The 16787-nt window shown below is 42.3% G+C and overlaps 2 protein-coding genes across 3 annotated transcripts; one reads left to right on the top strand and one right to left on the bottom strand.

Annotated features, from left to right (window-relative positions):
- Positions 1 to 144: 144 nt before the first annotated feature.
- LOC118374501 (leucine rich adaptor protein 1-like) lies at positions 145 to 1636 on the bottom strand. The gene is made up of 2 exons (XM_035760936.2): positions 1500 to 1636; positions 145 to 1194 (listed from the first exon to the last, which is right to left on the bottom strand). The coding sequence occupies exons 1-2, from the start codon at positions 1611 to 1613 to the stop codon at positions 670 to 672; spliced, it is 639 nt and encodes a 212-aa protein (XP_035616829.2). The 5' UTR covers positions 1614 to 1636; the 3' UTR covers positions 145 to 669.
- Positions 1637 to 1960: 324 nt separating this feature from the next.
- Positions 1961 to 14338, top strand: LOC118374500 (lymphocyte expansion molecule-like). Of its 2 annotated transcripts, XM_035760934.2 has the most exons (11): positions 1961 to 2098; positions 2752 to 2839; positions 3084 to 3254; positions 3630 to 3749; positions 4014 to 4157; positions 5975 to 6118; positions 6566 to 6739; positions 6978 to 7109; positions 7246 to 7391; positions 9082 to 9176; positions 11312 to 14338. In XM_035760934.2, the coding sequence occupies exons 3-11, from the start codon at positions 3159 to 3161 to the stop codon at positions 11356 to 11358; spliced, it is 1098 nt and encodes a 365-aa protein (XP_035616827.1). In that variant the 5' UTR covers positions 1961 to 2098; positions 2752 to 2839; positions 3084 to 3158; the 3' UTR covers positions 11359 to 14338. The 2 variants fall into 2 exon arrangements, with proteins under 2 accessions (XP_035616827.1, XP_035616828.1); XM_035760935.2 differs by lacking the exon at positions 3630 to 3749.
- The last annotated feature ends 2449 nt before the right edge of the window (positions 14339 to 16787 follow it).

Genomic DNA, 16787 nt, shown 5'->3' with positions numbered 1-16787 from the left:
CACACGTCATCAGCCCACCAAGCTGCTGGACAATGTCGGGTTCACCAACTTCCAACGGACAGGAACAGGGCACACAAAGGTCTACGCTGTCTTGATATGCATTCTTAGGCCTATTAAATGAAAATGTGCAGCTGGAGACTATGGTTGGGCAAAAAATTGTCTTTTTATTTCATTCAACAGAATAATATTCTGAGTAACACATTTGCATCCAGAAAATAAGGATTAATTATAGTATCACACTGGAGTTGTGATCGGCTTAATGGCCTTTTAGATGTCAAATGTCTGCGTCCATTTATGATATGTCATAACGTCAATGCATTTTCTGCTGAGCCCTCTACATAAGCTTTCTCTAGCAAAACATGTGATAGTGAGAACATGATTTACATCTAGTTGAAAGTGGCAACGGTGACTCATTGAAAAGCAAAAGGGCAACAACTGACAAACCAAAGTAGCTAAATCAAAATATGAGTACGCCTTGATTTTGCTCCTCTAGAGAACAATGCTACTAGCATTCATCCAGTCCACCATGGACACTTTAATGTCAATTTAAATGTCGCTCCTAGTCCAGGACGGCACCTCATGTCCAACTGGCACCATTGCATCTAATTTTGGTAGGCGAAGAGGGAAGGTTTCATGTCATAAAGCATCTTTTGAATTGTGCTTATAACGTCAGAGAAACGTCACATCGTCTTGAGACTCCACCCAGCACCACTGAGTGTCATACCCCAACAGAACCTCACAACTGGGAATGGTCTGTTCCTCCACCCCCACAATTTCACCCTCCGAGGCCCCTTGTCTCTCCTCTGGGAGACCACAGTGCGGTGTCCCAGTTTCTCCTGTTCTCTCAGGAGGGCTAACAACGCCCTCTAGTGTCAACTCTGTGTCATTACAAGAAACGGCATTTGTGAGCATATGGAAGTAGCTGTCCCCAGAGATGCTATCTGGTACTTTCAGCTCTTCTGGTTCTTCATTGGCATCATTTAGAGGACTCTGCCAGCTAGTTAGGGCCAGACTCAGGCCCTCCCTGCAAGGGGACAAGCCAGACCCAGGCCCCTCAGCCAGGCTACACTGGCTGCTTGTCAGGCTGCTGACCAGAGTGCCACGCTCCTCAAGCAGCCAGCGCACAGCCTCCATAGCCTCATGCACCGTCACCAGCTGGTGCAGGATCCGCACGTCTGTAGCACGCAGACAGCCCTGTGGAAGGAGGCAATGTGAGATGACAGTAGTGAGCAGAGGAATTTAGACTTAAAATGTTTTGAATGGAATGAGGGCCTCAGCTGGGTGAGGTGGTGACAGACCTGTCATTAATAAAAGTGAAGTGGTTGTCACTAATGCCAGCCAAACATGGTCTGGTGGGAGAGTTCTTTTCAGCATTTGTATAGCTTTGAAAAATAAACTCAATCATAGAACTGAACAGAATAAATGAATGCACACACACAGTTTGTATAATCAAATCGTACAGAACTATTCAATATTGCATTCTGCAAAGGAATCCTTACCATCTCCAGTTTCAAGTTTCTGATCTTGTCGGTCAGACTGTCGCTGGTGCGGTTGTCTCTCGCCTCCGGACGATTAGAACTCCACTCAGCACCGAGCAAAGCATCCCCCTGCATCCACCTCAACAGGCTCTCCGGAGTTTATCACAATTTTATTTTCCAGCTCCTTCAAATCTGGAAATGAGTCGTACACACTCTCTTCTTCCATAATAAAGTATTATGAAATCCTACTTGTATATACAATTGTTAGAGAACTTTAGGGGTAGCTGACGCGTAACGATCCAAGCAAACAGTATATTGGAAATCAGCCCCGACAAGTTACCTGTGACACAAAACATGTTAGCTTGCCCGCAGGCATAGTCAACTTGAAAAAAAGACCTCACGTGCACATTGTGTTCCTGAACGCTCCATAATGAACTAGGATTCCATTCAGAGATTGGAGCAAACTTTTCCACTGACGGGTTTCAAATGCAGCGTTTGCCATTGCAAAACCGTGAGAAATAACTCGATGCGTCGATAGCTTAATTAATTATTCTCAAAGGCCGTCGATATTGTTACGCAATCACTGTCAGAGACGGACATGTGTGGACAGCCAACAACAGGTAACCTAATATGTGCCGAGGCAAAACCACTCGTCGACACAAAAACACCAGGAATGTAATTTAGGAGAATATGAACCTGAATATGAACTGCAGTCGGCAAGTAGTTGACCCGTGTTCAACTGAGAGATAGTGGGCACCTGCAGAATATGCGAGCATGTGTAAAATACGTTTTGATACTTAAAAATCAATTTCATACGAATATTTTTTTTTTCGATTGTTAGATTTATTTATTTAATTTACTTATGAACACATGTCTAGTATAGCCAACTATAATAAAACAATTGACAAGCTTATGCTGGCTTACATTATGGATCCCGATAACGACTTAATTACATGTCACATGACGTCAGAGTTGGCACTGACGTCACTTCTGGGACAGGTAAACAATAGCCATCTGACATTTGCTGTAATTGATTGGAAATGCCTGGGAATAGGTTATGATCAAAGATGAGCAACAAAAAGTTCACAGGGGCTCCATTTGGAACACAGTCTGCAAGGTTCTTTGCTTCTAATATTTCCATGAAATGACCTCTATGAAACATGACAATAATGATTGTAAACACCTCTTGTAAATATCTATTATAGCATTGTAGGTCTATAGCACCAAATAAATAACAATCATAAACTCTTTCAATCTTCTTTTTCTCAATAAGGTTTGATGTTTCAGGAGTCTACCCGTCCAAAAAGAAGATTGGCACGTTCACAGAGATCAACCACTGCAAGAGACTGATAAGTGCCTTGGTAAATAAAAGCACATTACAGTATCTCATTCGATTTGATGTGATTTTCAAAACAATTTACTTGGAAGATACAGTATGTGTCAAGGCTTTGCATTACTCTCCTCCTAAATGTGTGTGTGTGTGTGTGCAATGCATGTGTTGAGCTGAACTAATAAACTACAGCTGAAATAATAAAGTGATATTTTATTTTCTATTCAATTCTATTTTATTCCACTCCTGTTTGTGTATCTCTCTGTCTGTGTCAGAAGCGTAATCTGGGTCCAGGTCGGTATGAGGTGGACACAGGGGACTTCAGCCCCCAGGTAGTCCAGAGCAGGGCCATGGGACCAGGATGGAAGAGGGGGCAGGAGATGGCCCAGCAGGCTCAGATGCCCCACCTGCTGTATAGAGACACATGGTTGACCAACCGCTTCCTGGTGAGGGAGCAGCATCCATCATAATGATGATGAATTGTATCTGTTGGGGAATTATTTCTGTTTCATACAGCATCTATCACTTCACAACATCACAGAACCGACACTGAAATAGACCCTGTTATTTTTGTTTGGTCTGTCATGTCCTATATAGATGCATTGATGCTTCTGTAATGAGGGCAACAGTTTAGGGACTTTTCAGCTCCAGTCGAAGCCAGTATGAAGGCTAATTATATTTTGATTCTGTACACAAATGTAGCTGTGTGAAATTAATATTACCACCAAACAATCAAAAATGTGATCTAAACTGATGAAACATAATAATTATATTGGTGGAAGGTTCCAGTGTAACTAATGCTAAGCTGTTCCACAACCTAGAGAAGCAGGGTAGGCCCAGGGAGGTATGACATCCAGGACTTCACAGAGCTCTGTAAGAAGCCGTACAGTGTGAGAGGAGTGTGTGACAGCAGGGAGGAGAGGTTTAAAGACTTAATGAAGGTAATACAGTAACGCGTCACTAGAGGGAGACAAATACTCATATACCGATACTCACATACAAGTATGTCACTGTGGTACTAGAACATTGGTCAAGTGCTTTACAGTAACTCAGCCTAGACCACTCAGGAACGAGCAGCAGAACAGTGGCATGGAAAAAATCCCTAGAAGGAAGAAATCTTTAGAGGAACCGGTTTCCTTTTTCTCCACTGGGTAGAAGATAATTGATTAATGGTATTATTGTAATTTCTCCTTGTCATGTGACAGAATCAAACTACTCCAGGCCCAGGGACTTATGGGAAGGGGGGCATCCCATCTGGGCTGCTGGATGAGAGGAGGAGGAAGCCGATTGGCTCCTGTCCCATGATGGACTTCAGTGCTGGAGTGGAACGCTTCCCAGACCTCATAGTGGTGAGTTAGTAATCCTTAAATGTGAATGTGATTTTTTGCTGTGTATATATTGGAGAAAAGATCAGATGTATCAGATATGCCAAAACAGTTGAAGTCGGAAGTTTACGTATACCTAAGCCAAATACATTTAAACTCAGTTTTCACAATTCTTGACATTTAATCCTAGTAAAAAAGTCCCTGTCTTAGGTCAGTTAGGATCACCACTTTATTTTAAGAATGTGAAATGTTAGAATAATAGTAGAGAGAATGATTTATTTCAGATTTGATTTCTTTCATCACATTCCCAGTGGGTCAGAAGTTTACATACACTCAATTACTATTTGGTAGCATTGCCTTTAAATTATTTAACTTGGGTCAAACATTTCGGGTAGCCTTATACAAGCTTCCCACAATAAGTTGGGTGAATTTTGTCCCATTCCTCCTGACAGAGCTGGTGTAACTAAGTCAGGTTTGTAGGCCTCCTTGCTCGCACACGCTTTTCCAGTCCTGTCCACAAATTTTCTATAGGGTTGTGGTCAGGGCTTTGTGATGGCCTCTCCAATACCTTGACTTTGTTGTCCCTAAGCCATTTCGCCACAACTTTGGAAGTATGCTTGGGGTCATTGTCCATTTGGAAGACCAATTAGCAACCAAGCTTTAACTTCCTGACTGATGTCCTGAGATGTTGCTTCAATATATCCACATCATTTTCCTACCTCATGATGCCATCTATCCCACAACATGATGCTGCCACCCCCGTGCTTCACGGCTGGGATGGTGTTCTTCGGCTTGCAAGCCTCCCCCTTTTTCCTCCAATATAATGATGGTCATTATGGCCAAACAGTTCTATTTTTGTTTCATCAGACCAGAGGACATTTCTCCAAAAAGTACAATCTTTGTCCCCTTGTGCAGTTGTAAACCGCAGTCTGGCTTTTTTATGGCAGTTTTGGAGCAGTGCCTTCTTCCTTGCTGAGTGGCCTTTCAGGTTCTGTCGATATATGACTCGTTTTACTGTGGATATAGATACTTTTGTACCTGTTTCCTCCAGCATCTTCACAATGTCCTTTGCTGTTTTTCTTGGATTGATTTGCACTTTTCCCACCAAAGTACGTTCATCTCTAGGAGACAGAACACGTCTCCTTCCTGAGCGGTATGACGGCTGCGTGGTCCCATGGTGTTTATACTTGCAAACTATTGTTTGTACAGATGAACGTGGTACATTCTGGTGTTTGGAAATTGCTCCCAAGGATGAACCAGACTTGTGGTGGTCTACAATTTTTTTTCTGAGGTCTTGGCTGATTCATTTAGATTTTCCCATGATGTCAAGCAAAGAGGCACTGAGTTTGAAGGTAGGCCTTGAGATACATCCACAGGTACACCTTCAATTGACTCAAATTATGTCAGTTAGCCTATGAGAAGCTTCTAAAGCCATGACATCATTTCCTGGAATTTTCCAAACTGTTTGAAGGCACAGTCAACTTAGTGTATGTAAACTTCTGACCCACTGGAATTGTGATACAGTGAAATAATCTGTCTGTAAACAATTGTTGGAAAAATTACTTGTGTCATGCACAAAGTAGATGTCCTAAACGACTTGATAAAACTAGTTTGTTATTAACAAGAAATTTGTGGAGTGGTTGAAAAACGAGTTTTAATGACTCCAACCTAAGTGTATGTAAACTTCCGACTTCAACTGTATAGGGGAAACAGAATATATTAATGAATGAACAAGGTTTATTGGGAGAATAAGGGGGAGATGTAGTTTTTCACCAGCAGCAACACAGACAACACAGACAGATGCTTATGGATGTTTGATGTTTCCTTCTCTCTGTGTTCAGGACTCTGGTCTGTGTCCTGGTACCTACAACTTACCGACCTTCACTGAGGTGCTCCTTAGTCGCCACATCAGCAAACGAGGTCCCTATGACCTCTTCACTGGCCGACGAGACCAGCCAATCACCTGTGGATATTTTGCTGCCCCGGTAACTAGGCCCTTCAATTAGATTTGATCTCAATTAGAATAACCTGTATAAAAGGTTAAATAAAAATATATATATTTAAGAACAATTATAAGAATTACATATTCAAAACGGTGAAGGGAGCGCCATTGAGTGTTAAGAGAGCTGTTAAAGTGCATGTAGAGGAATTGACAGACAAAATGGAGAATTGATATCTCATGGTATGTCATCATGATCCTCTGTGAAGATTGATAATTGATCCATTCCATCGTGAACTGATTCAATTATCATTTTTCGTACTACATTATGTTTCATCATTTTCTTTCCATTGTGATAAGCAGTTGAAAAGGAAACCTCATGTCTGATGTGTATTTCAACCTAAAACCCTGCTTGAATGTTGCTTGTCTTGAGGACATACCTTCACATGCTATTTCTGAATAATTGGGTTATTTTGCCTCCTTCCTGCCCTAGAAAAAAGCCAATCTGAATCTGGCTACGGTCGCCAAGCCAGCAAAGGTCTTATGTGAGGACGTTCTGCAACCAGAGAAAAGACACCACGGCAAGTTTGGCACCCTAGAGCAGTACCCTTCCCTCCCTACAGAACGCATCTACCTGGGTTCCCTGCCCCAGTACCCACGGCCAGCGGTCAGTACAGCCCTGTCATAGTCCACTCATGTAAATGAGTATTCTACAATGTAAACACATTGTATTGTAGACTAACATAGTTGAAATATCAAGTCGTTTACAAGTGATCATATCCATGCAATTAGAGTGATATTCAGAATATGTTCCTGCTCTTTTAGCAGCATAGATGTAGTAATCAGATGTCGTTAGCTGGCTCACCTCCAGTCTTATACCTCAAACTCACATCAAACAATAACAGCAGAGACACTCTGGTCATGGATTCTATGAAGATGTTTGTCTGCCCAAAGTGGAGAACCGCAACCCTCCTCCCTTCCTATCCTCCTCTCCTCGTATCACCCTGAGGGCCGAGAGGCTGATGCAGGGGAACTATGTGAGTGATGTTGACATCATCAATCTTCATCTTGTTTTTACTTTTCTTTTTCTTATACTGACCAAATAGACCTGTTTTAAGTTGAGGAAAGACCTTCAATCTTATCTTGACACCCACTTCTCTTCACCTCAACCAGACCACAGTGGGAGTGGGCCGTTACAACCTGGCTAAGAAGCAAACGAGGAAAACTCTAAAGAAAAGCGTTAACGCTGGCTATCGCTACGTCTTCAAGTCCCGCATGCCCAGATATCTACATGACCTGCACAAGGACAACTTCAACCAGTAAGGTCAACCTTTCTTCTGAGGGCTTAGTTTTACGTTGTGGCTGGCAAGAGGTTAGTTAATACTGATGTGTATTATTTATGAAACTCAGATACATTCACAGGATCATTTATATTTATAAGTTCACATCTGCTGAGTAACAATGTGATGGGAAAGCTACAGTAATACAGTGACTTCAGAAAGTATTCACACCCCTTGACTTTTTCCACATTTTAAATTAAGATTCATGTGTCACTGGCACACACAATACCCCATAATGTCAAAGTGCAATGAAAAGCTGAAATGTCTACAGTCAATAAATATTTAAGCCCTTTTTTACGGCAAGCTGAAATTCAAGAGTAAAACATTGCTTTAACAAGTCACATGCGTTGTATTGACTCACTCTGTGTGCAATAATAGTGTTTAATATGATTTTTGATGACTACCTCATCTCTGTACCCCACACATACAATTATCTGTACGGTTCCTCAGTCGATCAGTGAATTTCAAACACAGGTTGAACCACAAAGACCAGGTAGGTTTTCCAAAGCCTTGCAAAGAAGGGCACCTATTGGTAGATGGGTAAAAAAATATATATATCCCTTTGAGTATGGTGAAGTTATTAATTACACTTTGGATGGTGTATAAATACAACCAGTCACTACAAAGATACAGACGTCCTTCCTAACTCAGGAGTCGGAGAGGAAGGAAACCGCTCAGGGATTTCACCATGAGGCCAATGGTGACTTTAAAACAGTTAGAGTTTAATGACTGTGATAGGAGAAAACTGAGGATGGATCAACAACATTGTAGTTACTCCACAATACTAACCTACACGACAGAATAAAACTATTCCAAAACATGCATCCTTTTTGCAAATGTGGCAAATAAATGAATTGTATGTACTAAATATAATGCGTTATGTTTGGGGAAAATCCAACACAACACAGAGTACCACTCTTCATATTTTCAAGCATGGTGGTGGCTGCATCATGTTATGGGTATGCAAAATCCTAGAGTCTGCTTTCAAACATACAGTGGGAGACAAATGCACCTTTCAACAGGACAATAACCTAAAAAACAAGGCCAAATATACATTGGAGTTGTTTACCAAGACGACAATGTTCCTGAATGGCCTAGTTACAGTTTGACTTGAGATTCTATGGCAAGACCTGAAAATGGCTGTCTAGCAATGACCAACAACTCGATTGACTAAATAATGTGCAAATATTGTACAATCCAGGTGTGCAAAAGCTCTTAGAGACTTACGCAGAACGACTCACAGCTGTAATCACTGCCAAATGTGACTCAGCGGTGTGAATACTTACATAAATTATATATTTCTGTATTTCATTTTCAATACTTTGCTAAAAAAATCTAAAAACATGTTTTCACTTTGTCATGATGGGGTATTGTGTGTAGATTGGTGAGATTTTTAAAAATGTAATACACTTTGAATTCAGACTGTAACACAACAAAATGTGTAATAAGGGGGTATGACTACTTTCTGTCTACAGTCTTCTGTTATTAGAGTTATACACACCAAAATAGGCAATGTTATGTAACATAGTTATGGCTCTCTCTCGTCAAAGTATTATAACTTTTTATACTTATTTGTTGACCTTTGGCTCACGGATCATACCACACTCGACATCATCTGTGACCAGCAGACCCATGCTGAAACATGTTAAATCCCAGTTTGATTTTCCAGGGAGAGGCTGAAACCCATCAACATTCCCCCACATAGGATGCCCTATTATCGGCCGCCAGATGAGGTTTCGGCCGTTGCAGCTCTACACTCCTCAGGTTGAGAAAAGACTTAAGCACCAGCTCAATCTTGAACACAACACCAACACACACACACACACACACACTTTTGAGAAAATAAAATGAAAGATTCTGTAACCTGATTCACAGTTACTTGTTATGTGTGAAGAAGGTCTATAGAGGGCACTATAATTTCATGACCTTCACTGCTAGGGAAACCAAGGAAATCACAGTTCAATCAGAGATAGAAGTGTTTGTATGTTTGTATTCCATGTCAAGCCTGAAATATGAAACATGTTTTGCCCTTCACTGTCAAAGTTGGCTTATAGCAGTCTCTCTGATTTGATATGAGGAAAACATAATTAAGTTAGATCACTATTTGCAGTTGCACAGCAACTTGTTGGCACAACATTTCCTCAAAGATTGAGAGGTTAGTCAATAGTAAAGTTAGTGAATATAAAAATTAGATTACTAATGCCACAGGGGATAGTGAAATATTAGTCTCCAGGTGAATGTTTTCAGTCTGATGACCGAAGGGTTTCAGCGTTACATGAGGTAGGCTGTCCATTCAAATATTAGTCTCCAGGTGAATGTTTTCAGTCTGATGACCGAAGGGTTTCAGCGTTACATGAGGTAGGCTGTCCATTCAAATATTAGTCTCCAGGTGAATGTTTTCAGTCTGATGACCGAAGGGTTCAGCGTTACATGAGGTAGGCTGTCCATTCAAATTTGGCTTTCAAAGTGTTATGTTGATTTTTTACAACTCCGGCTTCTGTCTTCCAGTTTCAGGGAAATCGTTAAATGAAACAAACAGCAGAAATGGGGTCTAGATGTGGATGTCATTGAAGGCCACCATTATAAGCAGATTAGGTTTTACTACAGCTGTCAGTGAAATTAGCTGTGATTTATTATTTATGAATCATAAAATGGGTTTGTGGGTTATTTGTGGAGTAACCCTGGTTTTCTGCCAAACCAGTTGAGGCTTGAAGTATTAAAGGGCGCTGAGAAGTGGATATAAAACCACAACCAGAGAGACTCACACCAGTAGGGAGAGGATCTGTTTGTCCTAGACCTGACTGGACCAGACCAGGACACACACACACATCTATGTTTGTTTAAATAGATAGAGGAGCATATATTTCAGTCCTTGTCCTGTTGAGTCCATGATGATGATGATATCAAAGCGTGGCGTATGGGTTTGCATGCGGCGGGTCGGGGGTCAGAAAAACACGGTGTTACAAACGAGGCCACTGGGCCAGGAAGGAAATCCTCCTAGGTCACATGATTTTTGGAAGGGCCTCGACTAGCAAACAAAAACCAGTTGGGTTGGGTGGGGAGCTTTATGGACTTTTATTGCGCAATTACGCAAGAAAACACTCAATGAACTCAACAGGCAGTTTACTTTTCTTGAAGAAAATATAAACACTCAAGTGTTGAGGTCTCAACATATCCATGTCAGAAAATACACTATCCACAAGGAATTTGACAATTGCTCCAATTCTCCTCAGGGGAAGTTTGGTACACAGCTTTAACTGACGGAGAATGGGAAAAGAGGGGGAAATCAGCAAAAGGAAAAGCATTGTTAATAGATAGCTCTGCCTCATGCATATTTATTTACATGGCCCAGGCCAGGACCATACAGCTGGTTTCAGTTAGGAGCCTACAGAGAGATGAAGTGATTGTAAAACGTCATGGATCGTACGTGTAGAGAGAACCTCTCTCAGATTTGTAATTGTGTTGCATTTTGGCTATTTATGCTTTATAATGCCATGAAGAGCAGTGGAGCCAGTTGATAGACTAACAAGATCATTGAGAGGAGAATGGAGATTGAAGAAGAAGACATTGTGATACAGTGAATTATAAGTGAAATAATCTGTCTGTAAACAATTGTTGGAAAAATGACTTGTGTCGTGCACAAAGTAGATGTCCTAACCGACTTGCCAAAACTATAGTTTGTTAACAAGAAACTGTGGAGTGGTTGAAAAACGAGTTTTAATGAATCCAACCAAACATTTCAGACTTCAACTGTATAGGGGAAACGGAATATATGAATGAATGAACAAAGTTTATTTGGGGAATAAGGGGGACATTTAGTTTTTCACCAGCAGCAACACAAACAGAGACAACACAGACAGATGCTTATGGGTGTTTGACGTTTCCTTCTCTGTGTTCAGGACTCTGGTCTGTGTCCTGGTACCTACAATTTACCGACCTTCACTGAGGTGCTCCTCAGTCGCCACATCAGCTAATGAGGACCCTACGACCTCTTCACTGGAGACGGAATAAGAAGAAGACATGCACATGTAAATATTTACAGTGGATCATACCCAGGATGTACTCAAGTCCTCCTGAATCTCTAACAAGACATGAGAGCAAGTGCAACAGGGAAAACATTAAGCCAAGAATTACCCCAAAATGGTCAGCTATTTCCTACAACTATAATGTTTGCCTTCCATCTACACTAGAGCTTCTGATAGGATCTGATGGACATAAAGACATCTATAATGGCCATGCTCCTCTAAAGCACCCATCATTCAGATAGATGACATCGTCAACGGATTCCTTTTACATCAGTGTTGTTGGTTAACTAGAAGGACCGCAACCAGAGAGACGGTACGTCTGATCGGCTGCCTGATAGGGGCCACATTAAGGGCCATACATGCAGATTCTAAGCACATTAACATTCCTGAATAAATAACCCCAGGGAATGTTACTCTGGAGACATTCAGCAGGATTTTCCTTTTAATGCCCAGAAGAGAATAATGAGTAGGATGGGATACCTCCAGTCCAGTCCATAGCCCCAGATTAGGAGCTAGGACCAGGGGTGAATTCCATGAGGCAAAATGTTCGCAACACTGCAGATAGAAATGTAACAAATAGAGTCAACTCATGATATCCTATTGTTCTTCACAGACAACCATATACAGTGCATTCGGAAAGTATCCACATTTTGTTACATTACAGCCTTATTCTAAAATGTCTAAAATATATTTTTTTCTCATCAATCTACACACAATAACCCATAATGACAAGGGAAAACAGAAATACCTGATTTACATAAGTATTCAGACCCTTTGCTATGAGACTCGAAATTGAGCACAGTTGAATCATGCTTCCATTGATCATCCTTGAGATGTTTTTACAACTTGACTGGAGTCCATCTGTGGTAAATTCAATTGTGGACATGATTTGGAAAGGTACACACCTGTCTATATAAGGTCTCACAGTTGACAGGTGCATGTCAGAGCAAATACCAAGCCTTGAGATCGAAGGAAATGTACGTAGAGCTCCAAGACAGCATTGAAGGTCCCCAAGACAACAGTGGCCTCCATCAATCATAAATGGAAGAAGTTTGGAACCCCCAAGACTCTTCCTATAGCTGGCCCACCCTGCCAAACTGGGGGAGAAGGGCCAAGGTCAGGGAGGTGACCAAGAACCCAATGGTCACTCTGACAGAGGTCCAGACTTCGTCTGTGGAGATGGGAGAACCTTCCAGAAGGACAACCATTGCTGCAGCACTCCACCAATCAGGCGGAAACCCAGCCTAAAACCCCAAACAGCAAGCAATGCAGGTGTAGAAGCACGGTGGCGAGGAAAAACTCCCTAGAAAGGCCAATATGGAAGCTAATCCTAAGTAAAAGGCACACGACAACCCACTTGGAGTTTGCCAAAAGGTACTTAAACAAGATACTCTGGTCTGATGAAACCAAGATTGAACTCTTTGACCTGAATGCCAAGCGTCACATCTGGAGGAAACCTGGCACCATCCTTACGATGAAGCATGGTGGTGGCAGCATCATGTTTTGTGGATATTTTTCAGCGGTGGGGACTGGGACACTAGTCAGGATCGAGGGAAAGTTGAACTGAGCAAAGTACAGAGAGATCCTTGATGAAAACCTGCTCCAGTGGCCTTGGGACCTCAGACTGGGCAGAAGGTTCACCTTCCAACAGGACAACAACCCAGCACACATCCAAGACACCACAGGAGTGGCTTCGAGATAAGTCTCTGAATGTCCTTGAATGGTCTAGCCAGAGCCCGGACTTGAACCCGATCAAACATCTCTGGAGAGATCTGAAAATAGCTGTGCAGCAATAATCCCCATCCAACCTGACGGAGCTTGAGTGGATCTGCAGAGAAGAATGGGAGAAACTTCCCAAATACAGGTGTTCCAAGCTTGTAGCGTCATACCCAAGAAGACTCGAGGCTGTCATCGCTCCCAAAGGTCCTTCAACAAAGTATTTAGTAAAGGGTTTGAATTCTTGTGTAAATGTGATATTTCTTTTTTTTTATACATTTGTAAACATTTCTAAAAACCTGTTTTTGCTTTGTCATTATGGGGTATTATGTGTAGATTGATGAGGAAACTTCTGACGTTTCTGAAGGGTCTGAATACTTTCTGAATGCACTCTACGTTCTACATAACACATCTGAATGTTCTGTAACATTGCACTCTCCTGAACAGGCCCCAGGTCTCTCAGCGCTGCATGCCACAGCCAGGACCAGCCAGATGGTTCTTTCTCTCTTGCATTTTGTACTCTGTGTCCCTGGATGAACATTGTTAGCTAATCACCGTGATATAGCAGGACACAGAGGGTAAGAAGATCCCTATTTTCTCTGGACTGTTAGATAATATCATTAGCAAACCCCTGCAATTCGAGATCTTTGTTTCTACATTTTCTGATGGAGATATGTTGTTATTGCCAAAAGTTCTCAAAACTCTGCCATGTTCCATTTGACATGCATAGGAGAGTGTTGGCAGAATTCTTCTAGATCTGCTAGTACAGATTGGTTTTCCAGCTTGGTTCTCCAGCTTGGTCCAATCTAGATAGGGCGACATCTCTCTTCTTTCAGCAGCCAAATCCACCCAACTTCCTGTGAATCACACATTCCTGGTGGTGCAGGTCAGTGTCATGGGACCACTCGTGTTTCATAGAAGAGCTGAATGATGATCAGATGAAATATGGCTGTAAATGATTGTTTTTTCCCCTTACGCCTTGGTTGGTGTGTTGGAGTTTTTCAATCATTTATAATATAATACTCCCAGGGTTCATCGCCTAGGGAGCGGGGTTACCGCTCACTGAATGATCCTGCAGTGAAAAGTGAATGAGGTCAAATACCTCTGGCCGTTCGCCAAGAAAAACCAATATTTCAGTTGAGAATGAGAGTGGTACCTGAAAATAAAAGTAAACCAAACACTGGGGATTTTTTCTCTTTGCTATTTTTTCCTTTTCCAATTTGTCTGTCTCTTGTCTCTTGTCTCTTGCTTCACCCCTCCCTCTGCTCTGGTTTTGGGTTCAAAACACGAGGGGACAAACCAAGGCTCATGGTCTCCAAATATTTATCGTCTACCAGTCATCATTATTCAGTCGAGGATGTTGTTTAGAATTTTCTCAACCTACGGCTCAGACTTTTCTAACATTCAAACATTGTTGTGTATGAAATGATACACCTGTTATTGTTTTACTCTCCTGTAGTTTTCTCCTTCGTTAAAGAAGCTCCCCCGTAACGTTCCAAAGAAACCCACACAGACATATCGTGAGTTGTGTAACCGGGGTCACTGACAACACACACCAGTCTTTCTATGTCAGATGCTGTATGTAGGCTACATATGTGGGATGGGTGACTGGGATGGTTAGTTAAACCCACCAGTGAAGCGACATACGTATGTAGCAGTCCCTGCTGTTAGTGGCAGTGAATGGCGGGCCAGTACCAGGTGACCATATGGAGAACATCAGAGTTTGCTTTTTGATGAAGTCAATGTTTGTGTTCAGTCAGCAATATATTCTTCTTGGCTCCTTCCCATGGGGCTCCTTCACACACACATGGAGGTAATTTGTTCAAATTCTTTGGCAAGAAAAATAAAGGGGGGGGGGCCTTGGGATTCGGGGTTGGAAGTCGACTAAAGGGGCTGGGAGAGGATTTCTGTCTCTGGAAGAGGGAGGGGGTGGGGTAAGTAGGTTGGGACAGGGGGTACTGTGTGAAACAGTGTCAAAGATCGAAATGTCACAATGTAATTAGCTGTTACTGTACAGAACCAGTAAAAAGTTTGGACACACCTACTAATTCAAGGGTTTTTCTTTGTTTTTAATATTTTCTACATTGTAGAATAATAGTGAAGACATCAAAACTATGAAATAACACATATGGAATCATGTACTAACCAAAAAATTTACTAACCAAAAAAGTGTTAAACAAATAAAAATATATTTTATATTTGAGATTCTTCAAAGTACCCACTGTTACGTTTCCCAGTTTCTGTGTTGTGGTTTTGTGTGTGTGTGTTTCAGGGTGGCTTCCTGAAATTCCCCCCAAGCAGCTGATTGGTCGGCCACATCGATGATTGGAGAGCTGACCCCGCCCCCTCGTCAGGATACAGCTGTATCCCATTAGACTCCTTCTTCTAGCTATATAAGCCAGTGTTCTGTTGCTCAGAAGAGAGCTGAGGGTTATATCATGTGTTGGTTGTTAAGAGAGAATTGGTATGTCCTATGTTGGTTGTTGCTGAGAGAGATATGATTAGTGTGTCCTGTGTTGGTTGTTAAGGGGGAATTGGTATGTCCTATGTTGGTTGTTGCTGAGAGAGATATGATTAGTGTGTCCTGTGTTGGTTGTTAAGAGAGAATTGGGATGTACTATGTTAGTTGTGGCTGAGAGTGTTAATGGTTATGTTTGTTTGTTGTTCAGTCAGAGCCTATTTTATGTTCTGTGTTTCTCAGTAGTTTTTTTGTAAAGTTGTTTGTAATATTATGTTTAATTTGTTCCCGTGTGGGGGGGGGCACCTAGGGAGTGCTTAGGCAAGAGGCCCGTGGGCATACATAACCATAGTATTTACTGTCTATACACACTAGGTAAGACCTGGGTGGACCTGCTTGCCGTGCGGTACCAGAGAGAACAGTCTATGACTAGGGTGGCTGGAGTCTTTGACAATTTTTAGGGGCTTCCTCTGACACCGCCTGGTAGAGAGGTCCTGGATGGCAGGAAGCTTGGCCCCAGTGATATACTGGGCTGTACACACTACCCTCTGTAGTGCCTTTGCGGTCGGAGGCTGACCAGTTGCCATACCAGGCAGCAATGCAACCTGTCAGGATGCTCTCAATAGTGCAGCTGTAGAACCTTTTGAGGATCTGAGGACCCATGCCAGGTCTTTTCAGTCTCCTGAGGGGGAATAGGTCTTGTCGTGCCCTATTCACGACTGTCTTTGTGTGCTTGGACAATGTTAGTTTGTTGGTGATGTGAACACCAAGGAACTTGAAGCTTTCAACCTTCTTCACTACAGCCCCGTCAATGAGAATGGGGGCGTGCTCAGCCCTCCTTTTACTGTGGTCCACAATCATCTCCTTTGTCTTGATCATGTTGAGGAAGAGGTTGTTGTCCTTGCACCACACTGTCAGGTCTCTGACCTACTCCTTGTAGGCTGTATCGTCGTTGTCAGTGATCAGGCCTACCACAGTTGTGTCATCGATAAACCTAATGATGGTGTTGGAGTCGTGCCTGGGTGTGCAAACATGAGTGAACAGGGAGTACAGGAGGGGACTGAGCACGCACCCCATGTTGAGGATCAGTGTGGCGGATGTGTTGTTACCTACCCTTACCATCTGGGGTTGGCCCATCAGGAAGTCCAGGATCCAGTTGCAGAGGGAGGTGTTTAG

This window comes from Oncorhynchus keta, chromosome 23 (genome assembly GCF_023373465.1).
Source record: "Oncorhynchus keta strain PuntledgeMale-10-30-2019 chromosome 23, Oket_V2, whole genome shotgun sequence".
Classification (NCBI taxonomy): Eukaryota; Metazoa; Chordata; class Actinopteri; order Salmoniformes; family Salmonidae; genus Oncorhynchus; species Oncorhynchus keta.
Note: the sequence above shows the minus strand (reverse complement) of the source record. Positions and strands in the feature narration are given on the sequence as shown.